Source organism: Stenella coeruleoalba (assembly GCF_951394435.1).
Source record: "Stenella coeruleoalba genome assembly, chromosome: 8".
Taxonomy (NCBI): domain Eukaryota; kingdom Metazoa; phylum Chordata; class Mammalia; order Artiodactyla; family Delphinidae; genus Stenella; species Stenella coeruleoalba.
Window position 1 is genome coordinate 5,611,363 of NC_137154.1, and position 26,599 is coordinate 5,637,961.

The 26,599-nt window shown below is 38.7% G+C and overlaps 1 protein-coding gene across 8 annotated transcripts in view; it reads right to left on the reverse strand.

Moving 5' to 3' along the window:
- The window catches only part of KDM2A (lysine demethylase 2A), a 105,849-nt gene that overhangs the window by 31,652 nt on the left and 47,598 nt on the right, over window positions 1-26,599 (reverse strand). For all 8 annotated transcript variants that reach the window (XR_013829600.1, XM_079930770.1, XM_079930773.1 and 5 more), the window contains 6 exons: window positions 12,053-12,191; window positions 11,209-11,287; window positions 10,760-10,806; window positions 6,244-6,422; window positions 526-632; window positions 67-160 (listed from right to left, as the gene is read on the reverse strand). Coding sequence is in view for 7 of the 8 variants with exons in the window: in XM_079930770.1 (XP_079786896.1) it covers window positions 67-160; window positions 526-632; window positions 6,244-6,422; window positions 10,760-10,806; window positions 11,209-11,287; window positions 12,053-12,191 (645 nt within the window). In the remaining variant the exon portion in view is untranslated. The remainder of the gene's footprint in view (window positions 1-66; window positions 161-525; window positions 633-6,243; window positions 6,423-10,759; window positions 10,807-11,208; window positions 11,288-12,052; window positions 12,192-26,599) is intronic.

A 26,599-nucleotide genomic window follows, 5' to 3' on the forward strand; every position in this document is an offset into this window, starting at 1 on the left:
CATGAACTGAAGGAAACTCATATAACCAGCTTCAGATTCCAACCCCCATCACAACTATGACCGTACCTTTCCCCCTTGATGGATGTGATACCAAACAGAGGTACCACCAAAGTCCACATGGAAGTCAGTATAGCAGCCTCGAACACTCATCAGACAGTACCTGACCCAAAAAAAGCAGTAGCATTAGTGCACTGACAAGAAAAAGAGGACTTTTCCCACCACAATGCCACACTCTCCCCTTGTGTACTCCACTCTCTCTATTTTCCACCTAATAAACTCCCAGTCGGTGAGAGGAATGCAATCTCAAGCTATCATATTATCAGAAGATACTTTTGTTTTTATGTCATCATGGGCTATGGTACTCTTACATACACTCTTCCCTTTGGAACTAAAGTCTACTCTTTAAATAATTCACCTTTTTGATCACTTGGGACCCAGAGCAAGGTTCCGAAGGGAGGAACCATTTCTTGCTATCACTTTGGTGTCCCACAGCACACCGAGGAAAATGCAGGGTAAGCCACTTACTTCTGCACTTTAGGGTACTGCATCTCCAAGATGGCATTTGTTGACTCAGTCTGACTTTCTTTTAAATGCCTTGGCCACATATTGTCTACCCAGTCAATGAAATCCACCTTTAAAAAGGAGGAGGAACATTTAGGCTTCAAAGGAAGGGTTGGGATTAAAGAGAATTCTAAAGTCAAGAAAAATAGAAATTCTCAAAACACACACTGAAAGACTACAATTTAATTTTAAGCAAACAAATAATATGTTGGTGAATCTTAGGATCAATAGGCAAACATTCTAGAAATAATTATTAAGTGAAAATAAAGACTAATGGTTCCATCAGCATGATCATAAAAGTAGCCCTAATGAAAACAAAGTCATTAAATGATGCCATAGTATCCAACCAAGCCCTCTCTTCTGTGTCAGTACTGGTATAATCAGCTATAATTTTTTTTTTTTGGTCCAATAAAAGGCACTGTCTGGAAGGTACCTATAAACTTACCAAAAGATATAAGTACTGTTAGAGCAGCTAAGATACCATTTAAGAAAGAAAGAAAAGAGAAAAGAAAAGAAAAAAGAAGAGGAGAGAAGTATAGTCAGCTGTACTTTTTGAATCCACCTTACAATGCAGGGGACGCGGGTTTGATCTCTGGTCAGGGAACTAAGATCCCACATGCCGTGGGGCAACTAAGCCCGTGTGCCACAACTACTGAGCTCCTGCGCCTCAACGAGAGGGCCCGCGTGCCGCAAACAACAGAGCCCACATGCTCTGGAGGCCACGTGCCACAACTAGAAAGAGAAACCCCCCCCCACACTACAATTAGAGAGAAGCCCGCGCACCACAACAAAGAGCCCACATGCTGCAACGAATGATCCTGCGTTCCTCAACGGAGACCTGATGCAGCCAAAAATAAATAAATAAATCTAAAAAAAAAAATCATTTAAGAAAAGGTTAAGATAATAAATTTAAAAGAAAAAGAAAGAAAAAGGAAGGGGAGGGGAGGGGAGGTGGAGGGGAGAGGGAGGGGAGGGGAGGGCAGGGGAGGGGAGGGGAGGGGAGGGGAGGGGAGGGGAGGGGAGAGGTGGAGGGGAGGGGAGGGGAGAGGTGGAGGGGAGGGGAGGGGAGAGGTGGAGGGGAGGGGAGGGGAGAGGTGGAGGGGAGGGGAGAGGTGGAGGGGAAGGGAGGGGAGAGGTGAAGGGGAGGGGAGGGGAGAGGTGGAGGGGAAGGGAGGGGAGAGGTGGAGGGGAAGGGAAAAGAATTCCAGTAGGGGTTTGTAGCTTGCATGAGCAATGTGCTATAGAATCTACTGGGTTAGGAATCAGAAGTTACAGGTCTAGTTTTCTGAAGATCATATGTGAGCCTCTGGAACTTATCTGTAAAATAAGGATAATTACCGCAAAGGAATATTGTGAGGATTACATGTAAATACATGTTAAAAAATTTTTGAAATAATGTCATCAGAGTTTAGGAATCCGTTTGTTTGGCCACACCATGCGGCATGGGGAACTTCCCTGACCAGGGATCGAACCCGTGCCCTCTGTAGTAGAAGCACGGAGTCTTAACCACTGGACCACCAAGGGAAGTCCAGGAATCTGTTTTAAATATTGGGTTGGCCAAAAAGTCCGTTTAGGTTTTCCGTAACATCGTACAGAAAAACCCGAACGAACTTTTTGGCCAATCCAATATGTGCTGAAAGAAATGAGAAATGAAAACAGTATGAACTTATTAAAATACTTCACACTGAATTGTAACGTGCCCTGTACCTTCAAATGACTGCACCCAACCACTGAACTCCAAGAAACAGTCTTAGGTAGATAAAGTGTGATAACCATGTGATAACCAAATAACCATAGATTCAGCATAGCACTGGTGTTCCAAGTATCTAACTTATGGCTATAAAAAGCATGTACCTGGTAAGCTTTATAACTTATGTATGTATATATTTGATCATTTATTTCCTTACAACATAGATCTAGATAAATGCATACAATCTGTGCGTAATGATATGAGGCAAATGTCCAGTGGACACTCAGATGTAAACTGTGGGAGAGTGTTTGGAAGGGGTCACCGATGATATACAAGGTTTTTTTTTTTTTTAAATATTCATTTGGCTGCGCTGGGTCTTAGTCACAGCATGCAGGATCTTTAGTTGCAGCACGTGGGATCTAGTTTCCTGACCAGGGATCAAACCCAGGGCCCCTGCACAGGGAGCACAGTGTCTTGACCGCTGGACCACCAGGGAAGTCCCGATATGCAAGTTTAAATAAGCAAGATGAGGAACAACTATGAAGGTTAACTTGCTGCCCCATTTCAAAGAATTTCCACTCAGGGATCCAACAGTTTTAACTAAGCATCCACTGGGCCTAAGAACACTGAATGAGCCCCAGATTCTTCTTTCTATCAAACAAAATCTACTTTCTGCTCTCTTGATGTAGTGGCCAGTTTTCTCCCATCTCCTGGTATTGTCCTTTGGAAAGCCTTTAACAGAATACAGAAAAATTGTGAGTTGCTCAGTATACTCACTATAAGTTCTTATATCTGGATAGGGAGAGGAAAAGTTAGGAACACATGAGTATTTTTTGTCAAGTGTTCACTCAGAGATAGATGAACTTCCCTGGCTAGAACTTCTCACCTGCAGCAATAAGTCACTCTCTGGCCTCCCTTTATTTGATATTATTGGGTATTATCTGACTATCAAGAGAATATTATGGTAAGGCGTTCATACATTTTTCTTAGGTTAATCTTTAGGCTCTGGATAGGCCTTTTGCTAAATGGCCTCATCCATATGACAGCAAGTCTCCAGCGGAGATAATCACAGTTTCTACCTGTCCCGTACCAATACAAACTGGCAAGCAGTGCAATAACTAAGACATAATCTATTCATACACTGTGCAAAAACAGCTCATGGCCTTCCACGAACTAATTTCCCCATCACCAAACAAATCTGCACATTACATCTGCTGCTATTTTTCATCTACTTCTCAGTTACTGCTGGGATGACAGCAGAAATCACCTCTCTCTCTTCACTAGAGAGTCCCACTTTATGCTACCACCTACAATGGGCACTTAAAAGTTGTCCACCTTGGGCTCCCCTGGTGGCGCAGTGGTTGAGAATCTGCCTGCCAATGCAGGGGACATGGGTTCGAGCCCTGGTCCGGGAAGATCCCACATGCCGTGGAGCAACTAAGCCCATGTGCCACAACTACTGATCCTGTGCTCTAGAGCCCACAAGCCACAACTACTGAGACCGCATGCTGCAACTACTGAAGCCCGTGTGCCTAGAGCCCATGCTCCACAACAAGAGAAGCCACCACAATGAGAAGCCCGCACGCCACAAGGAAGAGCAGCCCCAACTCGCCGCAATTAGAGAAAGCCTGTGCACAGCAACAAAGACCCAACACAGCCAAAAATAAATAAATAAAATAAATAAATTTATTAAAAAAAAAAGTTGCCCACCTTACTTTCCCTGCACCTACTTTTGCACATATTATTCTTCCTGCCTGGGATTCTGGTCTTCCTTCTCTTTGCCTCATTTTTTCTTTCATGTCAAGCCTAGGTACCGCTTCCTCCAAAAAACTTCGCCCAATTCTCCTCCGGTTTAGGTTAGGTGGGTCCTTCCTACTGGCTCACACAACATTCCGTACTTATTCAGTTTTGAAGCACTTACCACACTGTAGTTTCTATAAATGCCAATTCTCTGGTCTTTCTTCCCCATGAGACTCTAAGCATTTTGAGGACAAGAATGATCTTGTTTTCCACTGTACCTCTAGCACCTAAGCACAGCACTTAGCATGTAGCAGGCACTTAAACCAATAAGCTCACTCTGAAGGTGTGAAGATCATAGTGAACAAGAAATTATGTAGTTTATGTAAAAGATTACTACATGAATGAATACATTTTTCAAAACTCACTGAAATGTACCCTTAAAATGGGTACACTTTATTGTATATCAATTGTACCTCAATAAAGTTGGTTTTTTATTAAGCATTATTGAGATATATTAGAAAAGACCTAGATAAATGGAGGGATATACCTTGGGGGAAAATACCCCGGTAAATAAATAACACCCTAGTAGAATAAGAATGTTGCTGCTTATATAGCAAGGTCATAAAAAGCTTGCTTCGTTTTAGGAGGTGACTTTGGTAATAATAGCTCACTCAATCTTTCTGGCCTTGTTTTAGGTCTCTAGAAGATACTGGTGCACTGTTCTCTGCCCTCTAGAAAATTTTCTATTTCTGAGCTCTTCCATGGGTTCTATTCCTCCATTTAATGGTGGAGTACTTTTCTAATTTTTATAAAATGATGTAGCATTTTTATCATTAAAACTAGGGGCAAAATGAATTAAGGATGTTACAAAGAAGGCTTCATGTGTGAATAACACATTTCTAAATTTTAAGAATGGAAAAGTATGATCCAGGCCAAGTTTTACTTTTACAGCTACAATCTTACTACTCTTAAACTGAAATTCTAAAAATATTAAGGAACACATTTATAAACAATGTTATTGTGATTCTTACTATCTCTCTTATTGAATTCTTTATTTATTAAGTGCACCTTGTTAGGTTAATAACAAGGCTAAATTCTAACCACCTGTCTTCCTGTATTTCCACATGACCAAACAAATGACAATTAATATATAAAAAGGATTTTTGTCATTTTAGGGGGGAAAAGTTTTCTTGAGAAATTCTGTATTTGTTGTAGCATCTCCAATAACAAGAAACAATGACAAAAATTATAGTCTCTTCACATAACACTGACAACATTTTCCCTTTGGTCTGTACACACCAATGTGTTAGTGATAAAAAACAATGCAACTAACTAGTAAGTTGAAGGTATGTATGTATATAAATGTATATATAAAACAGTATTATAACCAATTAATACCACATTTCAACTTTGAAAGTCAAAAGGTACAATTTGAAAGTCAAAGTATATGTATATATATATTTTATATATAAATGTATATATAAAACAGTATTATAACCAATTAATACCACATTTCAACTTTGAAAGTCACAGGGTACAATTAGGATAATTTAAATGGCGATAGGATAAAACACTGAGAACTTGACTCCGAAAAAATGTACATTTTTTCCATTAGTACATTCCAAATTCCACTGTTCCAGGTGGAATACTTGACTCAAGTGAGTTCTGTGACAGGAATAAAAGTGGTCGAAAAATGACTAGGTGTATTTTAAAAGTGAAACCAATCCCACTTAGGGAAATGAGTGCTCTCAGCATCCTGTAGACAGCCACTTTCATAAGAGATGGGTTAAATCAGTATCTACCTCAGGAAAGTTAAGCATCAAAAACTAACTTCCCCTCAGGATGGGTTGTCAAATTATTGCTATTAGTCATCCAACAGAATCTACTCGAGAAACCATCTCATACAATGACCTGGCTCTAAATCAGTTTTCTCCCAAGCATCTCTGCAAGTATAAACCTATAGGATAGAAATTTATTAGGCAAACTTCCTATTCACAGTTCTTATCAGAATGAATTTAAGACTTTTCTCCATTACATGCAAAGGCCAATGTTCTTAAATTATCAGAATGGCCTCTCCCTATCAAAAATTAAGTGATGTTGGAAAATGATGAACCTTCTAAAAACACATGTTATTCTTATCAAATTGTCTTGTTCATCCTTATCCTGGTATGTTTAAGAAGTTATAAATTCTCCCAGTGTATAATCAACCCTCTTGGTGACAAAGACAATGTGGAGAAAATGATTAGACTAACCGTGGAGGGCCGCTGCACCATATTCTCCAGCCTGGTGTGGCTAAACTCCAGGCTGATGACATTATAGAGTTTTTCTCGCTCCTCCTCTGGGGTCTCATAGTAGCGTGTCCACTGAGCCATGGTCATTTCAATGCCTTTCTGTGTGTTCACATCCATGACATCCACCATCCGACGACTCCCTGCCATGAAAGATGCATTGATCATCTCTACTGAGCCACTAATATCCTTAAATATGTTAAAAATATAAGACACAAGTGAAAGTAAACAAACTATCCTTTCTTCTTTACAGTATTCACTAATAGACAGGCTATAGCTGTCACTTTCAAGGTAATCGACAGAAAATCAAATCATAAAGAATGACAAAGACAATGGTTAATATTAAAAACAACAATCACTCCCTATGGCATGTTTACTATATGGTCAGGCATTGAATCTTATATTCAACATCTCACTCAATCCTAACAATTTTAAATACTAAGTACCATTCATAGATGAGAAATTTCATTCATTCCATAAATATTTACTGAATGATAAAGACATCTTAATGATCTTAATGAATACAAAGATGTACATCAGATTCTCAACCAACTATAACAACCACAACAAAAAGCAGAATGTCACAGAGCCAGCATAAAATAGCAGAGGGGAGAAAACAATAGCCTCAGAGCCAGAGACCCAAGTTTAAACCTCAGCTCTAATATTACTTAGGCAAGTTATTTAACTTCTCTGAACCTTAATATCTTCTTCTGTAACTTGGGAATAATATCACCTTGTGGGCCATTGTGAGGATTTAGTCAATGAGGTAAAATGTCTGACACAAAATAGGTGCTCAGTTAAACAGCAGTAAAAATAAAAGAAAATTTTAAAAAAAATTTTAAACTAGACTGACCAGAGAAGGATTTTAGAAAAGGGGGCGTGCGGGGTAGGGGGGGCTTCCCTGGTGGTCCAGTGGTTAAGAATCCACCTTCCAATGCAGGGGCCACAGGTTCGATCCCTGGTCGGAGAAGTAAGATCCCACATGCCACAGGGCAACTAAGCCCGTGCCGCAACTACTGAGCCTGCGCACTCTAGAGCCCATGCGCCACAACTAGAGAGAAGCCCGCGCTCCGCAACGAAGAACCTGCGCGCTGCAACGACGATCCCGCGTGCCGCAAATAAGACCTGATGCAGCCAAATAAATAAATTTAAAAAAAAAGAAAAAAAGGAAGGGGAAGAAGAAACATTTGAGTTGAGCCTGGAGGAATAAATAGAATTTCAACAAGATTCAACAGAGAGAATTCCAAGCAGAGGCAACAGCATAAGAGAAGATATGGAGAGGCAGCACACCTAAAAAGTTAAGAAAATGGAGGTCAAGGAGGGGAGAGAGAGAATAAAAAGTTGCCACTGAAATATTAAGAATACTGTTCAATTTGTAAGAAACTAACAAACACCTATATATCCACCTGGCTTGGTGGATATACCAAGCAGTGTTAGGACCTGGTCCCCTGCCTCAAGGAGTTTATAGTCTAGTTAGAGATAAGACATAATAGGCAAAAGGACAAGAATATGGCCATAATGAAGCAGATATAGCAGAATACACATAAAAAGATAACTGCTAATGTAAGACAACGGACTGAACCTACTCTTCATTATTTGGAAGAAAAAGCAAACACTAAATCAAAACTGCCTTGAAATACCACTTCACACCCACTAGGATGGCCACAATTTAAATTTTTTAAAAAAGGGAAAATAACAAGGGCTGGCAAGGGTACAGAGAAATCAGACTGTGCCAGCAGGAATGTACAATGGTGCAGGTGCTATGGGAACACTTTGGTAGCTCCTCCATAAATTACGCAGAGAATGACCACATGATCCAGCAATTCTACTCCTAGGTATATATCCAAAAGAATCAAATGCAAGTGTTCAAACAAAAACTTACACATGAATGTTCTTAGCTGCTCTAAATCACAACAGCAAAAAGGTGGAAATAACCCAAATGTCCATCAACAGATGAATCGATTAACAAAGTGTGGTGGGACTGCCCTGGCGGCGCAGTGGTTGACTCTGTGCTCCCAGTGCAGGGGGCCCAGGTTTGATCCCTGGTCAGGGAACTAGATCCCACATGCATGCCGCAACTAAGAGTCTGCATGCTGCAACTAAGACCTGGCGCAACCAAATAAATAAATGAAAAACTAAGGAATTAAAAACAAAACCAAAAACAAAGTGTGGTATACTCATACAATGAATGGATTATTCAACCATAAAAAGGAATGAAGTACTGTTATATGCTACAACATAGATAAACCTCAAAAACATTATGCTAAGTGAAAGAAGCTATACACAAAAGGCTGCATATTTTATCATTCCATTTACATGAAATATCCAAAATAGGCAAATCTACAGAGACAGAAAGTAGATTAGTGGTTGCCAAGGCCTGAGGGAAGGAGAGGACAGGGAATGACTACTTAATGGGTATGTAGTTTCTGTTAGGGGTGATGAAAAAGTTCTGGAAGTAGGTATTAGTGATGGTTGCACACTGTGAATATACTTAATGCCACTGAGTTGGATACTTTAAAATTATTACAATGATAAATTTTAGGTTATCTGTATTTTACCATAATTTAAAAAAAAATTAAAAAGTGAATGCTTTCCTTTAGGAATGTAGATAAGGCAAACACAGTTCCACTCTGCCAATGCTACCAGAGCACTCAGATAAAATAATGACAGTCATAGAAATAGCTAACTTTTACTGAGCACATACTACGTGCCAGACACTGTTCTTCACATTTAAGTAACTTGCCCAAGGTTACACAGGTAGTAATTAGTGGAGCTGGGATTTGAAACCAGCCAGTTTTGTTTGAGTCCACACTTTAAAATCAATATATCCCATTATATAAAGTTTACACAATAGAACATGTGTACTATCTTTTGGGGACATGAACTGACACTGGAGATGTAACATTCTACTTTAGGTAGAAAAGAAGAATGGATCAGCCAAAGTACATTTAGTAATAATGGGTTATTGTAATCACCAATATGTTGTTCCTGCATTTTAACAATCATCATTTGAAACTTCTGATAAGTCTGTCAGTTTAAATATAATCACTGCTTTATTTTAAATCACAACAAAGATATCTGTGACCATCCACAGGTCTATGTGGAAAATATAAGGTTAGGAAGGGCTCTAAAGACCATTATTAGCAGAAAACATATTGAGGACATGAGAAAGTGATAAGTGAGAAGGAATGCAAAAGAAGGCTAGTGAGTGAATCAGTCCTTATATCTGTATAGCTCAGAAATTTGGATACTGTAAGTCTATGACAGGATCTAGAAGTCTATATTTTTAACAAGTATCACAGATGATTCTGATGCAGGTCATCTGTGGACCACAAACCCCTAAGAATGCCTGACCAATAGAGAAAAGCTTTGGTGGTCCATTAACTTGTGGATCCAAGGAATTACTTCCTGGAGGTCCATTAGGAAAAAAAAGTCAAGCGATGGACCGATAAGTACTCAAGTACTATGTTTTCCGAGGCCCCCTGAGAACCCTGCCTTGTGAAGAGTAGGAAAGCATTTTAATTAGTAAACAGATTTACTGAGTATCTACTATACTCCAGAGACTGTGCTAAGTAATAGGAAATACATAGTGACAGGCAGATAGCTGGAATCTAACATAGAAACAGGTAGGGGAGTGAAAAATACAGGGAATTAGAGAAACTTCCTCTACCTAGGACATTTATCTCTTGGATAAACGGAAGTTATCCAGCTGTCTAAAAAGAGCCCTCAAGTGGCCAAGAGACAGTACTGCAATACTTAATTTCAAAGGGAGAGACTGCACTGGAGCTTCAGCATAGAGGACAAAACATAATAAAAGTTGTAGTGTTAGGCGGGAAGCATCTGAAAACTTTTGTTTTAGAAGCCCGCACGCCGCAACGAAGACCCAGTGCAGCCAAAAAAAAAAAGAAGAAAGAAAATACAATTCTTATTAAGACTCAAGTTAACCAATCAAGAATGGTTAACCAATCAACCAATGAAGAGAAATTTTAATGAACCTACTTCTCAGCTTACAAAGTTTCAAACCTTAGCCAAGTTACCAAATGTAGCATTGGTGAAAATTTCCTGGAAATTTCTCCATGGCTTTTAGGGAAAGGAAGAGAATCATAAATGAAGTGTTATTCTTGGCTCAGAGATATAAAATTTCACTTTTGAAATTTTGCCCTGGAAGGTAGGCTCTTCAAGGAGAGAAGGAAGGATGCACAGTGATAAAAACAGTAGGTAGGAAAGAGGCAGATGTTCAGATGTTGTATGTCTAATGGGTAGTAATAAATGAAGCAACTTCTATAACTACCTTTGAGAAAATCCTCAGTTGCTAAACAGTAGTTTCTAATCAAGAAACTATTTCAAGTAGTATATACTTCAATCAAATATATAGTTCAATGTTCCTAAGCCTTAAATCTCAGTAAGGGATTTAAGACTCAGTTGTAAATCTTAGATCTTTGCCTCAAAGACACTCAAAGGCCTCAAGTTTAATACTTACCCACACACATTTTGACATCATTCACAGTGAAGTCTGGATCTGGCATCCTATGAAACAAACACTAGTAAGTATAATGGGAAGCACAACTACTCTAGTCAGGTGAGTTTTTTCTTAAAGAACTAAGAACTCCCCAGTCAAGACATATCAATCTTCATATTGAGGATTAAAACATATTTGAAATATAAATGTATATATATGTACATATATATACATAGGAAAAAAGAATATATGAGAAAAGGTTAATAGGGATTATCTCAGGGTGGTAGATTTTAGGAGATTTAAATTTATTTTCTTTATAGCTCATCTGTATTTTCTCACTTACCTATAACAACACACTTTTAGATATTTTCAATGATTTATGCTTTGGATTATCCATACTGCATTGTCTATAGCCCTGGGTGTAACGTGGCCATTTTGCAACCACATCCAATCAAACAGCAAACACTTACTTTATTCCAAGTCCATCGGAGTTCTTGAAAATCAGAGGATCTCTTAAGCCACCTCGCTGGATATACTCTACATTAAAATCTGTCACCATAGGAAAACAATTGTTAGAAAGGGAAAAGGTTTAGCTGGAAAAAGACAAAAGGACCATAAAATGGATCCTAAATAATAAGGTAGAGATGGTATTTGCTATTTCTGTGTATACAGTTTTGCTGTTAGATAATACATGCTTGTTATTAAGAAGCATCTCTTAAGGTATAGGGAGAGCACACTGAGAAGCAGGGCTCAAGGGGTTTGCTAAATCTATACTTCCACAATAATTCAGAATTTAACCAACAGGGGATAGTACTATTGAGTCATCTCATAAATCCTAAGCAGAAATCATCGCCCTGTCACTTAATAGCCTAAATATGTAACTCTGTCCACTACAATACATACCATGACATCCTTGGAAGTTTGCCAAGGAACAAAGCTGCATGATACACATAGAGCTCAGTTTTGGTGGGGCAGGTACATGCATAAAAGGATTTTTATTATACTATTCTTAATTAAACCCAAACCAAGGGATGGGAGAAGAAGAAGGAAGAGGCCTTTAGGGAAAAATTCCAACATTCTTGCCCTAATAAACGCTTGCTTTTTCCAATATAGCAGAGAATGACTCACAGGGTGGGAGGACTGGGGCGGGGGTGTGTGCATGAGTGGCATTGAGTAGTAAGAGAAAATACAGATAAATAGCATCACAGCATCAACAGGCAGTACTTTGGCTGCAGAGATGCTGAGCCCACCGCTCCCAGAGTCTACAACTTCCTACATCAAGGGGCTGCAGGTCTGAACCCAAATGATACTGACCTCTTCCTTCCATAAAAGTAACAAAATTTGCATTATATTTGTTGGTGTGGAGTTTCTCTTCCAAGTCAAAAGTTCTTTTTCCTTCAATTTCATCATCTGAAATGCCATCATCTTCATAGCGTCGTCGCATGGTACCACGCTGGGGAGAGAGGGACATAAGGATGAAATCATGTACTTTTTCATGCCTTTCAGTTGCAATGTTAAGCATCAATTTTCCTTGCCTTATAGATCTTTTTCTCAACCAAAGGTCAGCTAATAGTCTCAGAATGTACAAAATTTTAAATGAGTCACTAGGTTTCCTACTTTGTACATTTTACCACTGCTAACTCTTTGAGCCTAGAGATATAAATTTACAACGAAAATATGACCAAATCGGGTCTACTTAACATTTTATTTGTCTATCATTGCTTAAACTGTCTTCATAGACATTACAGGCCAGGATACAAAACATAATTTTTTCATGGGGAAGGCCCTTTCTAGATTAGCTTTCTAAAACAACCTTCAAGAATAGACTAGAACACTTGAATTAATGAAACAGAAACTCTTTTACAGCAGATAAAGAAAGTTAATCTAAACAACAGTATTCCAAACAGCAGACCATCAATACTCAGCATTAAGGATAGTGTCTTGCCAAAGAAAGATACACAAATGGCCAAAAAGCATATGAAAAATGCTCGGGATCAAATGGCCAAAAAGCACATGAAAAATGCTCGGGATCATTAGTCATTAGGGGAAATACAAATTAACACCACAACGATACACCACTTCACACCCAATAGGATGGCTATTATCAAAAAGGTAGACGATAACAAGTGTTGGAGGGCATGTGGAGAAACTGGAACCCTTATACAGTACTGATGGGAATGTAAAATGTTGCAGCCATTTTGGAAAACAGTTTGGCAGTTCCTCAAAAAGTTAAACACACAGTAAGTTATCCTATGACCCAGCAATTTTAATCTTAGGTATATATCCAAAACAATTAAAAACGCACGTCCATACAAAAACGTGTACACAGATGTTCATAGCAGAACATTATTTATAATAGCCAAAAGGCAGCAACAACCCAAATGTCGATCAATTGATGAGTGGATAAACAAAACGTGGTATATTTACACAATGGAATAGTAACTGGCCATAAAAAAGAATGAAGTACTGATATGTGCTGCAATATGGAAGAATCTTAAAAACATGCTAAGTGAAAGATGCCAAACACAGAAGACCATAATCACATTTTTATTTTTTTACTGTACGAATGGACTTTATTGTTTGCAACAGGAAGTGGAAGAGAGGATACGACAGATCCGGCTCCTGGGGCAGCTCCAGACTCGGTCACCGCCCTCAAAAAGTCATAATTTTATTTACATGAAATGTCCAGAAGAAGCAAATCCACAGAGATAGAAAGTAGATTAATGGTTGCAATGGGCTGGGGAGAGGGAGAGATAGAAAGTAACTTTTAACAGTATGGGTTTCTTTTGGGAGAAATTAAAAATGTTCTAGAATTAGATAGTGGTGATGTTTGCACAACTCTGTGAATATACTAAAAACCACTGAGTTGTACACTTTAAACGGGTGAATTTTATGGTATGTGAATAATCTTGTAAGCTTTTTTTTTTTTTAAGATAACACGTTGCTTTTGCTGCAAATTTACCTTTTGGTATATTTTACTTTAGCCAGTGTTAAAATTTGTCGAAGTTTCTTGAATACATACACATAGGACAATTCACGTGGGAGGCAATGAATGGTAAAGTAGCCCTACTCCAGTATGTGCTAAGGACAACCAAACCTGGAATTTAAAGTTAGATATTGATGATCTAGAATTGATTACATGGCACCTGAATTTATATAAACACATAAGAAAATGAGACACTGTAGAAAGGTCTCTTAGGGAATGGGATCAGGGAAAGGGCAGAAATAAGTCATAAAAAATAAAAACTACACACAGAGGAGAGCACACCAGAGGAGAGCAAGATTCAATTTAGCAGTTTTAGGTAGAAACACTGATAGATACCTGATATCTTTTCCATATTTGGTAAAAAAACTTTATAACACTCTTGGGCTTCCCTGGTGGCACAGTGCTTAAGAATCCTCCTGCCAATGCAGGGGACACGGTTCAAGCCCTGGTCCGGGAAGATCCCACATGCCGCAGAGTAACTAAGCCCATGTGCCACAACTACCGAGCCTGTGCTTTAGAGCCCGCGTGCCACAACTACTGAAGCCTGCACACGTAGAGCCCGTGCTCCGCAACAAGAGAAGCCACTGGCCCGCGCACTGCAACGAAGAGTAGCCCCCGCTCGGGGCAACTAGAGAAAGCCCACGTGCAGCAATGAAGACCCAACACAGCCAAAAAGAACAAATAAATAAAATAAATATTAAAAAAAAAACACAAAAAACTTTATAACACTCTTACCTAGCACTTTGTTGCCATAAATCACAGCTCAAAGGCCAAAAGACCTAATTTAGTAGACCTCTCACTCTAAAAATGCCATCACTGCTCAAAATATTTTTAGTTACCTTTATATTTGAAAGGGGGGGTGGTATTCTCACTGACAATTTCTTAAATAGGTTCGTTTTTTAGAAGACACCACTCCGTTCTCTTCCTCACCTTATTTCATATATGTGTCTTTGAAGAGAACTCCAAAAGATGAGTTCCAAGTATGTCAAAAAGCAGGAACAATACCATCAGAATAAATGTAGTTTCCCACAATAATCACTTTTAGAAAGCATTCATTTGTGCCCAGAAATAAACCCACGCATACATGGTCAATTAATTTATGACAAAGGAGGCAAGAATATACAACGAGGAAAGGATAGTCTCTTCAACAAATGGTGTTGGGAAAACTGGACAGCTACATGCAAAAGAATGAAACTGGAGCACTATCTTATACCATATATAAAAATTAACTCAAAATGGGTTAAAGACTTAAATGTAAGACCTGAAACCATAAAACTCCTAGAAGAAAACATAGACAGTAAGCTCCTTGACATTGGTCTTAGCAATTTTTTTGGATCTGACTCCAAAGGTAAGGGAAAACAAAAACAAAAATAAACAAATGAGGCTACATCAAACTAAAAAGCTTCTGCACAGCAAAGGAAACTACCACCAAAATAAAAAGGAAACCTACTGAATGGGAGAAGTCATTTGTAAATAATTTATCTGATAAGGGGTTAACATCCAACATATATAAAGAACTCATACGACTCAATAACAAGCAAACAAACAAACAAACTGATTAAAAAATGGGCAGAGGATGTGAATAAACATTTTTCCAAAAAAGACACACGTGGCAAGAGGCACATGAAAAGATGTTCAATGACACTAATCATCAGGGAAATGCAAACCAAAACCACAGTAAGGTATCATCCTACACCTGTCAGAATGACTATTATCAAAAAGGTAACAGGGACTTCTCTGGCTGTCCAGTGGTTAAGACTCCATACTTCCACTGCAGGAGGTGTGGGTTTGATCCCTGGTTGCGGAACTAAGATCCCTCATGCCACATAGAATGGCAAAAAAAAAAAAAAGTGACTTCCCTGGTGGTGCAGCGGTTAAGAATCCGCCTGCCAATGCAGGGGACACAGTTTTGAGCCCTGGTCCGGGAAGATCCCACATGCCGCGGAGCAACTAAGCCCATGCGCCACAACTACTGAGCCCGCGTACCACAACTACCGAAGCCTGCGTGCCTAGAGCCCATGCTCCACAATAAGAGAAGCCAGTGCAATGAGAAGCCCGCGCACCGCAACGAAGAGTAGCCCCCAAAAGCCCACGCGCAGCAATGAAGACTCAATCAATCAATCTATCATATCATCTAGCAATTCTACTACTGGGTATCTAACCGAAGAAAACGAAAATATGAATTTGAAAAGATATATGCGGGACTTCCCTGGTGGTCCAGTGGGTAAGACTCCGTGTACGCAATGTAGGGGGCCCAGGTTCGATCCCTGGTCAGGGAACTAGATCCCGCATGCGTGCTGCAACTAAGAAGCCCACATATGCAACTAAGAGTCTGCATGACAAAACTAAGAAGTCCACATGCTGCAACTAAATTTCCCACATGCTGCAAGGAAGACCTGGTGCAGCCAAAAATAAATAAATATTTTTTAAAAAGAAAAGACATATGTATTCTTATGCTCCCTGCAGCATTATTTATAATAGCCAAGATATGGAATCAATCTAAGTGTCTAATTGATTGATGGGTGAATAAAGATGTGGTATATGTGTACACACACACACACACACACACACACACACACACACACACACACACGATGGAATACTACTCAGCCATAAAAAGGAATGGAATCTTGCCATCTGCAGCAACGTGAGGGTTGAGAGTATGACGCTAAGTGAAATAAATCAGGCGGAGAAAGACATACACTGCATATATATGGAATCTAAAAACCAAAACTAACAAAACAAAATCCAGAGTCATAAACAGAATAGACTGGTGGTTGCCAGAGGGGTGGGCGTGGTGTGAAACAGGTGAATAGGATTATGAAGTACAAACTTCCAGCTATAAAATAAACAAGTCATGGGGATGTAATGTACAGCATGGGGCAATATAGTCAATAATACCATATTAGCTTTGTAAGGTGACAGATGGTAAGGAACCATTGTGGTAACCATTTTGCAATGTATACAAATGTTGAATGTTGTACACCTGAAACTAATATAATATTGTATGTCAATTATACCTCAATTTCAAAGAGAAAAGAAAGCATTCTTTTGCATAAATTCTAATATGCACATCAAAAAAATCCCAGTCATATTTTCAAACTTTAACATTTCCTAGGTCAACTATTACCGACTCTTTTTCAGTCAAGATATCATCATCTTGATTATCCCAACATTTCTAACATGGTAGCCTGAAGTTCTCTGTCTCTTCTTTCTTTTTATATGCTTTTATTTTTCCTATATTCAAGAAGAATTATTCTTCCATTTGTACTTTCAATATGGAAAGTGTAAGGATATAAAGAAAACTCCTGCCCCAGCCAAGCTATGCCCATTTCTGAAGGACTACAGAAAAATTAAATTCTTGTTTTCTTTTGATTGTTGCAATTGGGAGGTCAACAGTAATGTGAAATTATTTGTGCTGGTTTTAACACTGTCAAGGATAAGGGTCCCCCCCACCATTCTCCTATCTATATGTAAACCCTGGTGAAAGTAAGCATCTACGGCAAATCTCTAAGTGCTTAAAAAACATATTCAATCCTCAAAATAACCCTGGAAATAAGTAGTCAATGACACAATCTGCTACAGGTGAAACTCAAAAGGCAATGCCACTTTAACACTAAGGAAAGCAGCCACCAATCTCCTCCAGCCTACCAACATTACCAAATAATTCTAAATGGTTTAACTAGCATGCTGTGCTTTTTTTAATTCTAGGTGCTTTTTGGCAACCTAAAGGATGTTTCTGGCTTCCCATAGACACCAGCCCTTGCTGAACCCAGTGTCACAGTAAATAGTAGGCACAAACTGAACTATGAAATCTATTCCAACCACATTTTCACTCAAAAGCAATTTGTACTTTCCAGGGTTAACAGTGAGTTTTACTCCTGAATAACCAATTATCATTTATTCTATTTAGATTACCAAACTATATAGCAAACTCATGTTTTCCAACTCACCATGAGCAAACTCATGGTGGCGCAGTGGTTAAGAATCTGCCTGCCAATGCAGGCGACACGGGTTCGAGCCCTGGTCCGGGAGGGTCCCACATGCCACAGAGCAACTAAGCCCGTGTGCCACAACTACTGAGCCTGCACTCTAGAGCCCGTGAGCCACAACTACCAAGCCCGCGTGCTGCAACTACTGAAGCCTGCGCACCTAGAGCCTGTGATCCACAACAAGAGAAGCCACCGCAATGAGAGGCCCGCACACTGCAACGAAGAGTAGCCCCTGCTCGCCGCAACTAGAGAAACCCCACGCGCAGCAACAAAAACCCAACACAGCCGAAAAAAAAAAATTTAGAAACTGCCTTAAAAAAATATTTACCACTCCTGGTCAGGTGGTAATTAACTATATTAAATGGTAAAAACAGCCACATAAATGGAATATTTAGTTAACTCAAGTACTGACACATAAGATGAAGGGCTACAGATACTATACTATACTATACTATACTCTCCTCTCCTCTCCTCTCCTCTCCTAGATGGTTAGCTGTAGAAAAGACAATGGTGGGAATTCCTTGGCGGTCCAGTGGTTAGGACTCCACACTTTCACTTCTGAGGGTTCGGGTTCAATCCCTGGTCGAGGAACTAAGATCCCACAAGCTGCAGCGTGGCCAAAAAAAAAAAAAAAAGACAATGGTGCAAGAATAGATGCAAACAGGTATCCACTATTACACAGAAACATCTGGCATTCTCTTTTCTAAACATGTGTAAATGGAAAGCAACCTTTAAAACTATAAAAATTTTAAAAATTAAAAAAAAAATTTAAATGGTGCTGGGACAACTGGATATCCACATGTAAAAGAATGAAGCTGGACCTCTACCTCACACCTTATACAAAAAAACTAACTTAAAATGGATCAGACTTAAATGTAAAGGCTAAGACTATGCAATTCTTAGAAGAAATTGTGGTGTAAATATTCATGACTGTGGATTAGGCAACAGTTTCTTAGATAAGACACCAAAAGTACAAGTAACAACAACAAAATAGATTAACTAGATTTCTTCAAAATTAAAACTTTTTTTTTTTTTTTTTTGCGGTACATGGGCCTCTCACTTTGTGGCCTCTCCCACTGCGTAGCACAGGCTCCGGACGCGCACGCTCAGCAGCCATGGCTCACGGGCCCAGCCGCTCCGCAGCATGTGGGATCTTCTCAGCCCGGGGCACGAATCCGCGTCCCTTGCATCAGCAGGCGGACTCTCAACCACTGCGCCACCAGGGAAGCCCCCAAATTAAAACTTTTTGTGCTTCAAAAACACTATCGAGAAAGGTAAACGGCAATTTATAAAATGAGAGAAAATATTTGCAAATTATATATCTCATAAGGGTCTAATATCTAGGATATATAAAGAACTCTTACAACTTAAAAATGAAAAGACAAAATATAAAATTAAAGTGGGCAAAGGTTTGAAAGAGTATTTTTCAAAGATATATAACTGGCCAATAAGCACATGAAACATCATTAGTCTTTAGCTCATCAGTCATTAAGGAAATGCAAATCAAAACCACGAGATACTACTTCACAACTACTAGGTAATAAGTGCTGGTGAGGAAGTGAAAAAAGCAAAACCCTCATACACAGTTAGTGGCAATGTAGAACAGAGCAAATCTTTTGGAAAACAGTCCGGCAGTTCCTCAAATTGGTTAGAGTTACCATATGACCCAGAAATTCCATTCCTAGGTATTTACCCAAGAGAATGAAAACACGCCACACAAAAACATGTACGCCAACATTCATAGCAACATTATTCATTATAACCAGAGTAGATGGACACCCCAAGGGTCTATCAACTGACAAATGGCTAATAAAATATAGTATATATCCATACAATGGAATACAGTTGAGCAGAAAAAGGGAGTGAAGTACTGATAAATGCTACAAACACAGATGAACTTTAAAAAACACACCAAGTGAAAAAAGCCAATCACAAAGGACTACATATTTTATGATTACCTTTATCTGAAATGGACAGAATAGGCAAATCTATAAAGCCAGAAAACACATTAGTGGTTGCCAGGGGCTGGAAGGAAGAGAGATGGGGAAAAACTGCTAATGTGTACTGGGTTTCTCTGGGGTAATGAAAATGTTCTAGAATTAGATACTGGTAATGTTTTCACAACTTTGTGGATTTACTAAAAACTATTGAATTGCACACTTTAAAAGGGTGAATTGCCTAGCATATGAATTCTATCTCAATACAAAATAATGATGGGCAATCTGTAAAAGAATAAAGGTAATACAACATACATGTTTAAGTAAAGCAATGTATTTTTATAAGAATAAAGTTTGATGTAGACCAGTAGAAGACACATTGCCTGATATCATTTTTTTGAGAAAGCAAAGTCTTTTTCTAAACAATTTCCATAGACATTTCAGTTGATTTTATATGAAAGGACACACAGACAAGTGACTAAAAAAAGTTGTTCAGTATTTAATGAACTACCATGATGTGCCAAAAATGCAGAAGCAGTTTGTTAGTTCTGAGAATTTCCACTCCATCTACTGATATAATTCACCACATTAACAGATTAAAGGAGAAAAATTACATGATCAGCTAGATCTGAGCTGTCCAAAATGTTAGCTACATGTGACTATGAGACTTAAATTAATTAAGATTAAATACATTTTCAACAAATGATGCAGGGAAAACTGGGTATCTGCACGCAGGAGAATGAAGTTGGACCCTTACTGACACCATACAGTACAAAAATTAACTCAAAATAGATCAAAGACATAAACATAACTGCTAAAACTATAATAAAATTCTTAGACAAAAACATGGGAAAATCTTCACAGCATTGGCTTTAACGAGGATTTCTTAAACGATATCAAAAGCAAAAGCAAAAAAAACAGACAAAATGGACTTCATCAAAATTTTTAAAATTTGGGGACTTCCCTGGTGATCCAGCGATTAAGACTCCGCGCTCCCAATGCAGGGGGCCCGCGTTTGATCCCTGGTTAGGGAACTAGATCCCGCATGCCGCAACTAAAGATCCTGCACGCGGCAAAGAAGATCCCACATGCACAACTAAGACCCGGCACAGCCAAATAAATTAAATAATTTTTTTTTTTAAATTTGTGCAAAGGACACTAATGACAGAGTGAAAAGAAACCATAGGGAGAAAATATTTGCAAATCATATATCTGATATGGGATCAGTATCTAGAATATATAAAGAACTCTTACCACTCAACAACAAAATAAACCCACTTCAAAAATGGGCAAAGGACTTAAACAGAAATTTCTGCGAAGAAGATACACAAATGGCCAATATGCACTTGAAAAGATGTCTAACATCACTAAAAATCAAACCCACAATGAGATACCACTTCACATCCATTAAGATTCCTATCATCAAAAAAACACAAAATAACAAGTGTTAGTCAGGAAGTAGGGAAATTGGAACCCTTATGCATTGCTGTTTGCAGCCTGTGTAAAAAAACAGTCTAGCAATTCCTCAAAAAAGTAAACACAGAATTGCCATATGATCCAATAATTCCACTTCTAGTATATACCCAAAAGAACTGAAAGCAGGGACTCAGACACCTTGACACCAACGTTCATAATAGCATTATCCACAATGGTCAAAAAAAAAAAGTGGAAATAGTCCCAAATTTCCATTGACAGATAAATAAAATGTGGTGTTTATATATACAATGAAATATTATTCAGCTATAAAATGAAATGGAGGTCTGATACATGCAGCAACATGGATAAACCTGCAAGACATTATGCTAAGTGAAATAGGTCAGACATAAAAAGATAAAATATTGTATGATTCCACTTATGAAGTACCTAGAGTAGACAAATTCATAGAGAAAGTAGATTAGAGGTTACCAGGTGCTGGGTGGAGGAGGAATGGGAAGTTACTGCTTTATGATTACAAAATTTCTATTTGGGGTAATGAAAACAAGTTTTGGAAACAGTAATGATGGCAGTACACTGAATTAATACACTTAAAAATGGTTAGAATGGCAAATTTTGTTATAAATATTTTACAATTTCTAAAAATTAGTAACGTAATATATCAAAAATCTCCCTTTGAGAATCACTGTACAGGAACTTCCCTGGTGGTGCACTGGTTGAGAATTTGCCTGCCAATGCAGGCGACACGGGTTCTATCCCTGGTCCGGGAAGATCCCACATGCTGCGGAGCAACTAAGCCCGTGCGCCACAACTACTGAGCCTGCGCTCTAGAGCCTGCGTGCCACAACTACTGAAGCCTGCGTGCCTAGAGCCCATGCTCCACAACAAGAGAAGCCCCCGCTTGCCGCAACCAGAGAAAGCCCATGCACAGAAACGAAGCCAATAAAAAAAAGAAAAAAAAGAATCACTGTACAATTCTATCATTTTATATCAAATAGTTTTTCTTGCTAAGATAATCAACCTGTGAGAATCAGGAAATATGGCGGTATTATTTTACAAAGAAAAAGAAAGGTAAAACTGACCTAAGTTAACCCTCTCAGAAAACAACAGAAAAACAAGAAAGTAAAAGTGTCTAAAGGGAGAAATTATCTAGTGTCAATTCTACTATTGCTACTTTCTGTGTGATCTTAGGCACTTAAGTAAATCATTTAACCTCTCTAGATCCTAGTTTTCCCCTGGAGGTAAATAATTCAAGGTCCCTTTGTGTTCTAAAATAAAGTCCTCAACAATCTGATTCCATCTAAGATATCAGCCTTGCTCCCTTTTACATTATACCATGTTGAAATTTTGCTACATACGGGTCCCCCAGGTCTGCCTGCCCTTATTCATAGACTATCTAAATTCCAGACCTAGCCCTCTCTGTCCTGACCAGAGACACTGAGAGAGACCAGTGGTGGGTTGGCAGGGTAGCCCTCCTAGGGACTTCCACATCGTCCTGCTGTCTGCCTACCCCCCATATTAAACAAACCTCCGTGTATCTCAATCAACCAGATGTTAGAGGCAGTTCTTTCTGGAGAGCTTAGGCAATTCCCATTCCCCTAGGGATACAAAGGAGTCAGAGAATGAAGAAATTGTATAAAGTATGAAAAGGCAGTTAGTTTTTTATTAATGACACCCACAAGGGCTACTGCTCTGAAGGTGAACTATGATGCCAGGGCAAAATTACAGTAGTAATAGCAGTTAACGTTTGAGTGCTTACCACATACCGAGTACTGTAATAAGCACTATGCATGTATTAACACATAGAAGAATAGTATCCTCTCTACTTTATAAAAATAAAAAAGGCAAATGTAGGATAGAAGTAACTTGCCCAAGTTACAAAGTTAGTAATTGGTGCAGCTGAGATTGGAACCCCAGCACTTTGGTTTCAGAACCAATGGTCTAACCACCCTATACTACTGAAATCATTTTGGAATGAAACTTCAGCCAGACCAGTAGCTTGAGACAGCTGGAAGTAACTGTCAAAGGAAGAAGACACCCAGACAGCTGAAATGACTCTGTCAGCGAGAGGAAGTAAAGTGGTGGGACCTACTGGCAACAAAGGAGACTATCTATAAATCAGAAAACCATGCTTGGTAGAAAGAAGATTAGCAAAAGACCTTCCCTAAGGTTGGAGGTTTCTGATATTTGCTAAGGGATACTACATTTCTAGCTATGCCACTATTTATTTAACATTCTACCATTCCTGACTTCTAATTCTAGCTTTTACTTGACAAATTATCTTACGGGACATTCAACTATTCTGGCTGAAATAAAAATATTGTTATTCCTAACCAGAGATCATTTTATTTTATATCAGAGTGCTTTGAACTTAGTACATTTATTGTGTATGGTATTAAAATTTGTTCTCATTCTCTGTATTTGTAGTCAGTGACATTTATTACACACCTTCTGTAAAAATGAAATTGCCAACTTTTTTTTTAAGCAAGATTTCTATGTCTCCTATTTTCTCTAAGATTCTGATCTGAGATAGATCTACCCCACTACCTGATAGAAAAGTTTTTAATTACACAGCCTCTTTGCTGGTGATGGTATAAGAAGCCAAGTAATAACTGGATTTTCATGTCCACATCATGATACTGCTTTAAAAAAAGTTTGGGGCATCTTTTTACAAATTTATAAAGCTATGTGGATTAAATCTGAATCTTTCCAACATATACCAAATCCCCTATTTGATAAGTGCTTAATAAGCTCTTACACATCTTTAAAGAAAGCAGCTGAGGTTCTCAACTAGCCTCTATCACAAAAGTATGGACATATACATACCCTAAAAATCAATTGAACTTTAAAGTGTTGTTCTCATTTTCTTTCTTTCCATATTTTTGAAAACCCATCATTACTGTAAGATCACACACTGGGACAGGTACATATGTAGATGGATCGTTGCCTACCACCTTCCTATGTGTGTATGTGTGGTTTGTGCTATAAAAATTATTTGAGGGGACTTCCCTGGCGGTCCAGTGGTTAAGACTTCGCCTCCCAATGCAGGGGGTGGGGGTTCGATCCTTGATCAGGGAGCTAAGATCCTACAAGCCTCGTGGCCAGAAAACCAAAACATAAAAAAAAACAGAACAAATCAATAAAGACTTTAAAAATGGTTCCCATCAAAAAAAAATCTTAAAAAAAAAGAATGAGAAAAATAAGTTCTTAAAAAAAAATTATTTGAACACTTACTCATTCATAAAACAGGACACTGAACATGGAGTAACAGCCAGATGCTCTGCATACAAAGATAAAAGGCACAGTCCTAGCCCTGAAGGAGACTGCTGGCCAGTAGGGGGAGACAGATATGTAAATAAATTACAGTATTACAATTCAATGTGATAATGTACTGTATTAAGATAGGTAGATACAAATGTTATTAGAGTCCAAGAAGAAGTAACAGAATGGTTGGTGAAGGCTCCACATAAGAGAAGAAATGTCTGTTCATTCATAATAACTTTACTGAACACCTACTAAGTGCCAAGGACTATAGATACAGACTCTATATTGCTCCTCTATAGCAGTGACCTCTTCAAACTTTTTTGGGTTTCCCCCTCACCCTACTGGATTACTCAGGACCTCCGTATTAAATGAGAGGGTGTGGATAACATTTTTCAAAAATAAAAGCTTATAATCTTTGTTTAGAAAATGTGATAATTTCATTACACCTCATGAGGGATTTTAATGGAAACACCCTAAGGTAGTACAAGAACAGTAGGAACCACTGCCTTACAGTGACTGAACCTTGGGCCCAAGTTTTTACCTTTTGATTTAACACTTACTGGCCCTTAAAATAAGAGGCCTGACCACAAAGATAAAGGAAGGCACATGCTTAGTTTTAACACGACTGCTTTAATGTATTACAAAGAATGTGTACTGATCAACTGACAGGGCTGAAAAGCTTGCATTTCTTTTGTTGACAGTTCAGCCTTCAAATATTTTCTGGGCTAACTGAAGATCACGTTCTGCAGAGATCAACAGTACACAGAACACTTTCTATATATGAAAGACGTTAGCAGATCACAGTAATTCCAACAAGGCAGAGTAATCCATAAATAGAATTTGGCAAGAAGCTTTATTCACACCTAAGTCTCTGATTAAAAAAAAAAAAGATAGCTGAGAAGGCACAATGCTCTGAAGAAGAGGGATATATAACACAAAGTGAACTTTTCCCCTAAAAGTTCCCTCAGAACTAATATCAAATACCTACTATATACAGAATGATCCTAAAATTCTGAGTCAGGATACAGTTACTCAACCACAAACATGTCCTCCAAAAAACCAACTGGCTGAGAAATGAGTTAAAGTGCTGGATCTCTTCCACCAACATGCCCTGCTTTTCTGCATACTATGTGGTATAATCAACTGTTCAGTGTGCTTGCTGCACAAGTAACCATGATATCGCCACAATTCTGTAAAGAAAAAAACTGTGGCTACAAGTAGCCAAATCATTCTCTGAAATTCAGGATGAAGACAGGCATCTCAACACCATCTTTAAGAGGAAGAATCTTAGTTCAGACATTATAGAAAAAGCACATTTTTATTCCCCTAAAGGTTTTTACTAGAATATACATACATTCTTCTTCTTGGATACTGGCAAAAGTAGTACTCAGCAATATTACACTATCAACATGCAAATGTTCAATCCGTTTATCCTCCCAAAGTAGCCTAGTCAAGCCATCAGAGAAACTGGAAATAAGTAACAATATTTGTCAATGTCCAAGTCATGTTGGGGGTTTCACTTCTTTTTTAGATTTATTTATTTATTTATGGCTGCGTTGGGTCTTCGTCGCTGCCCGTGGGCTTTCTGTAGTTGCAGTGAGCAGTGGCTACTCTTTGTTGTGGCACGCGGGCTTCTACTTGCGGTGGCTTCTTGTTTTGGAGCACAGGCTCTAGGCGCACAGGCTTCAGTAGTTGCAGCAAGTGGGCTCAGCAGTTGTGGCGCACGGGCTTAGTTGCTCCGCAGCATGTGCGGTCTTCCTGGACCAGGGATCGAACCCGTGTCCACTGCACTGGCAAGCAGATTCTTAACCACTGCGCCACCAGGGAAGTCCCAAGGGGGATTTATTTCTTAAATAACTGGGAAATAAAGATGTGTAATTCCCCACCCTACCTTCTGTCCCGCTTTCAAATCTTCACCTCCTTTTAGTAACCATAGAATGATTTTTAAACTCAGCACTCTTACTATATGACACTCAAAAATTAATCTACTCATTGCCAACCCCCCCCAAATTAATCTGAATTAAGTGAAATCATTACCCAAAAGGAACATAAAATGTTTGCTTTTTCTAATTGTTCACCTCCTAGAGCAGAAAAGGGAATTTTGGAAGGCCTAATCACTAGGAAATAATCTTCAAATGACCTGCACACAACCAAAATGGATAATACCACCCACCAAAAATGGAAACAATAATGAACTCAGTAATATTCAGTTTATCCCTCAACTCAACAAATTTCTTAACTTTATTTT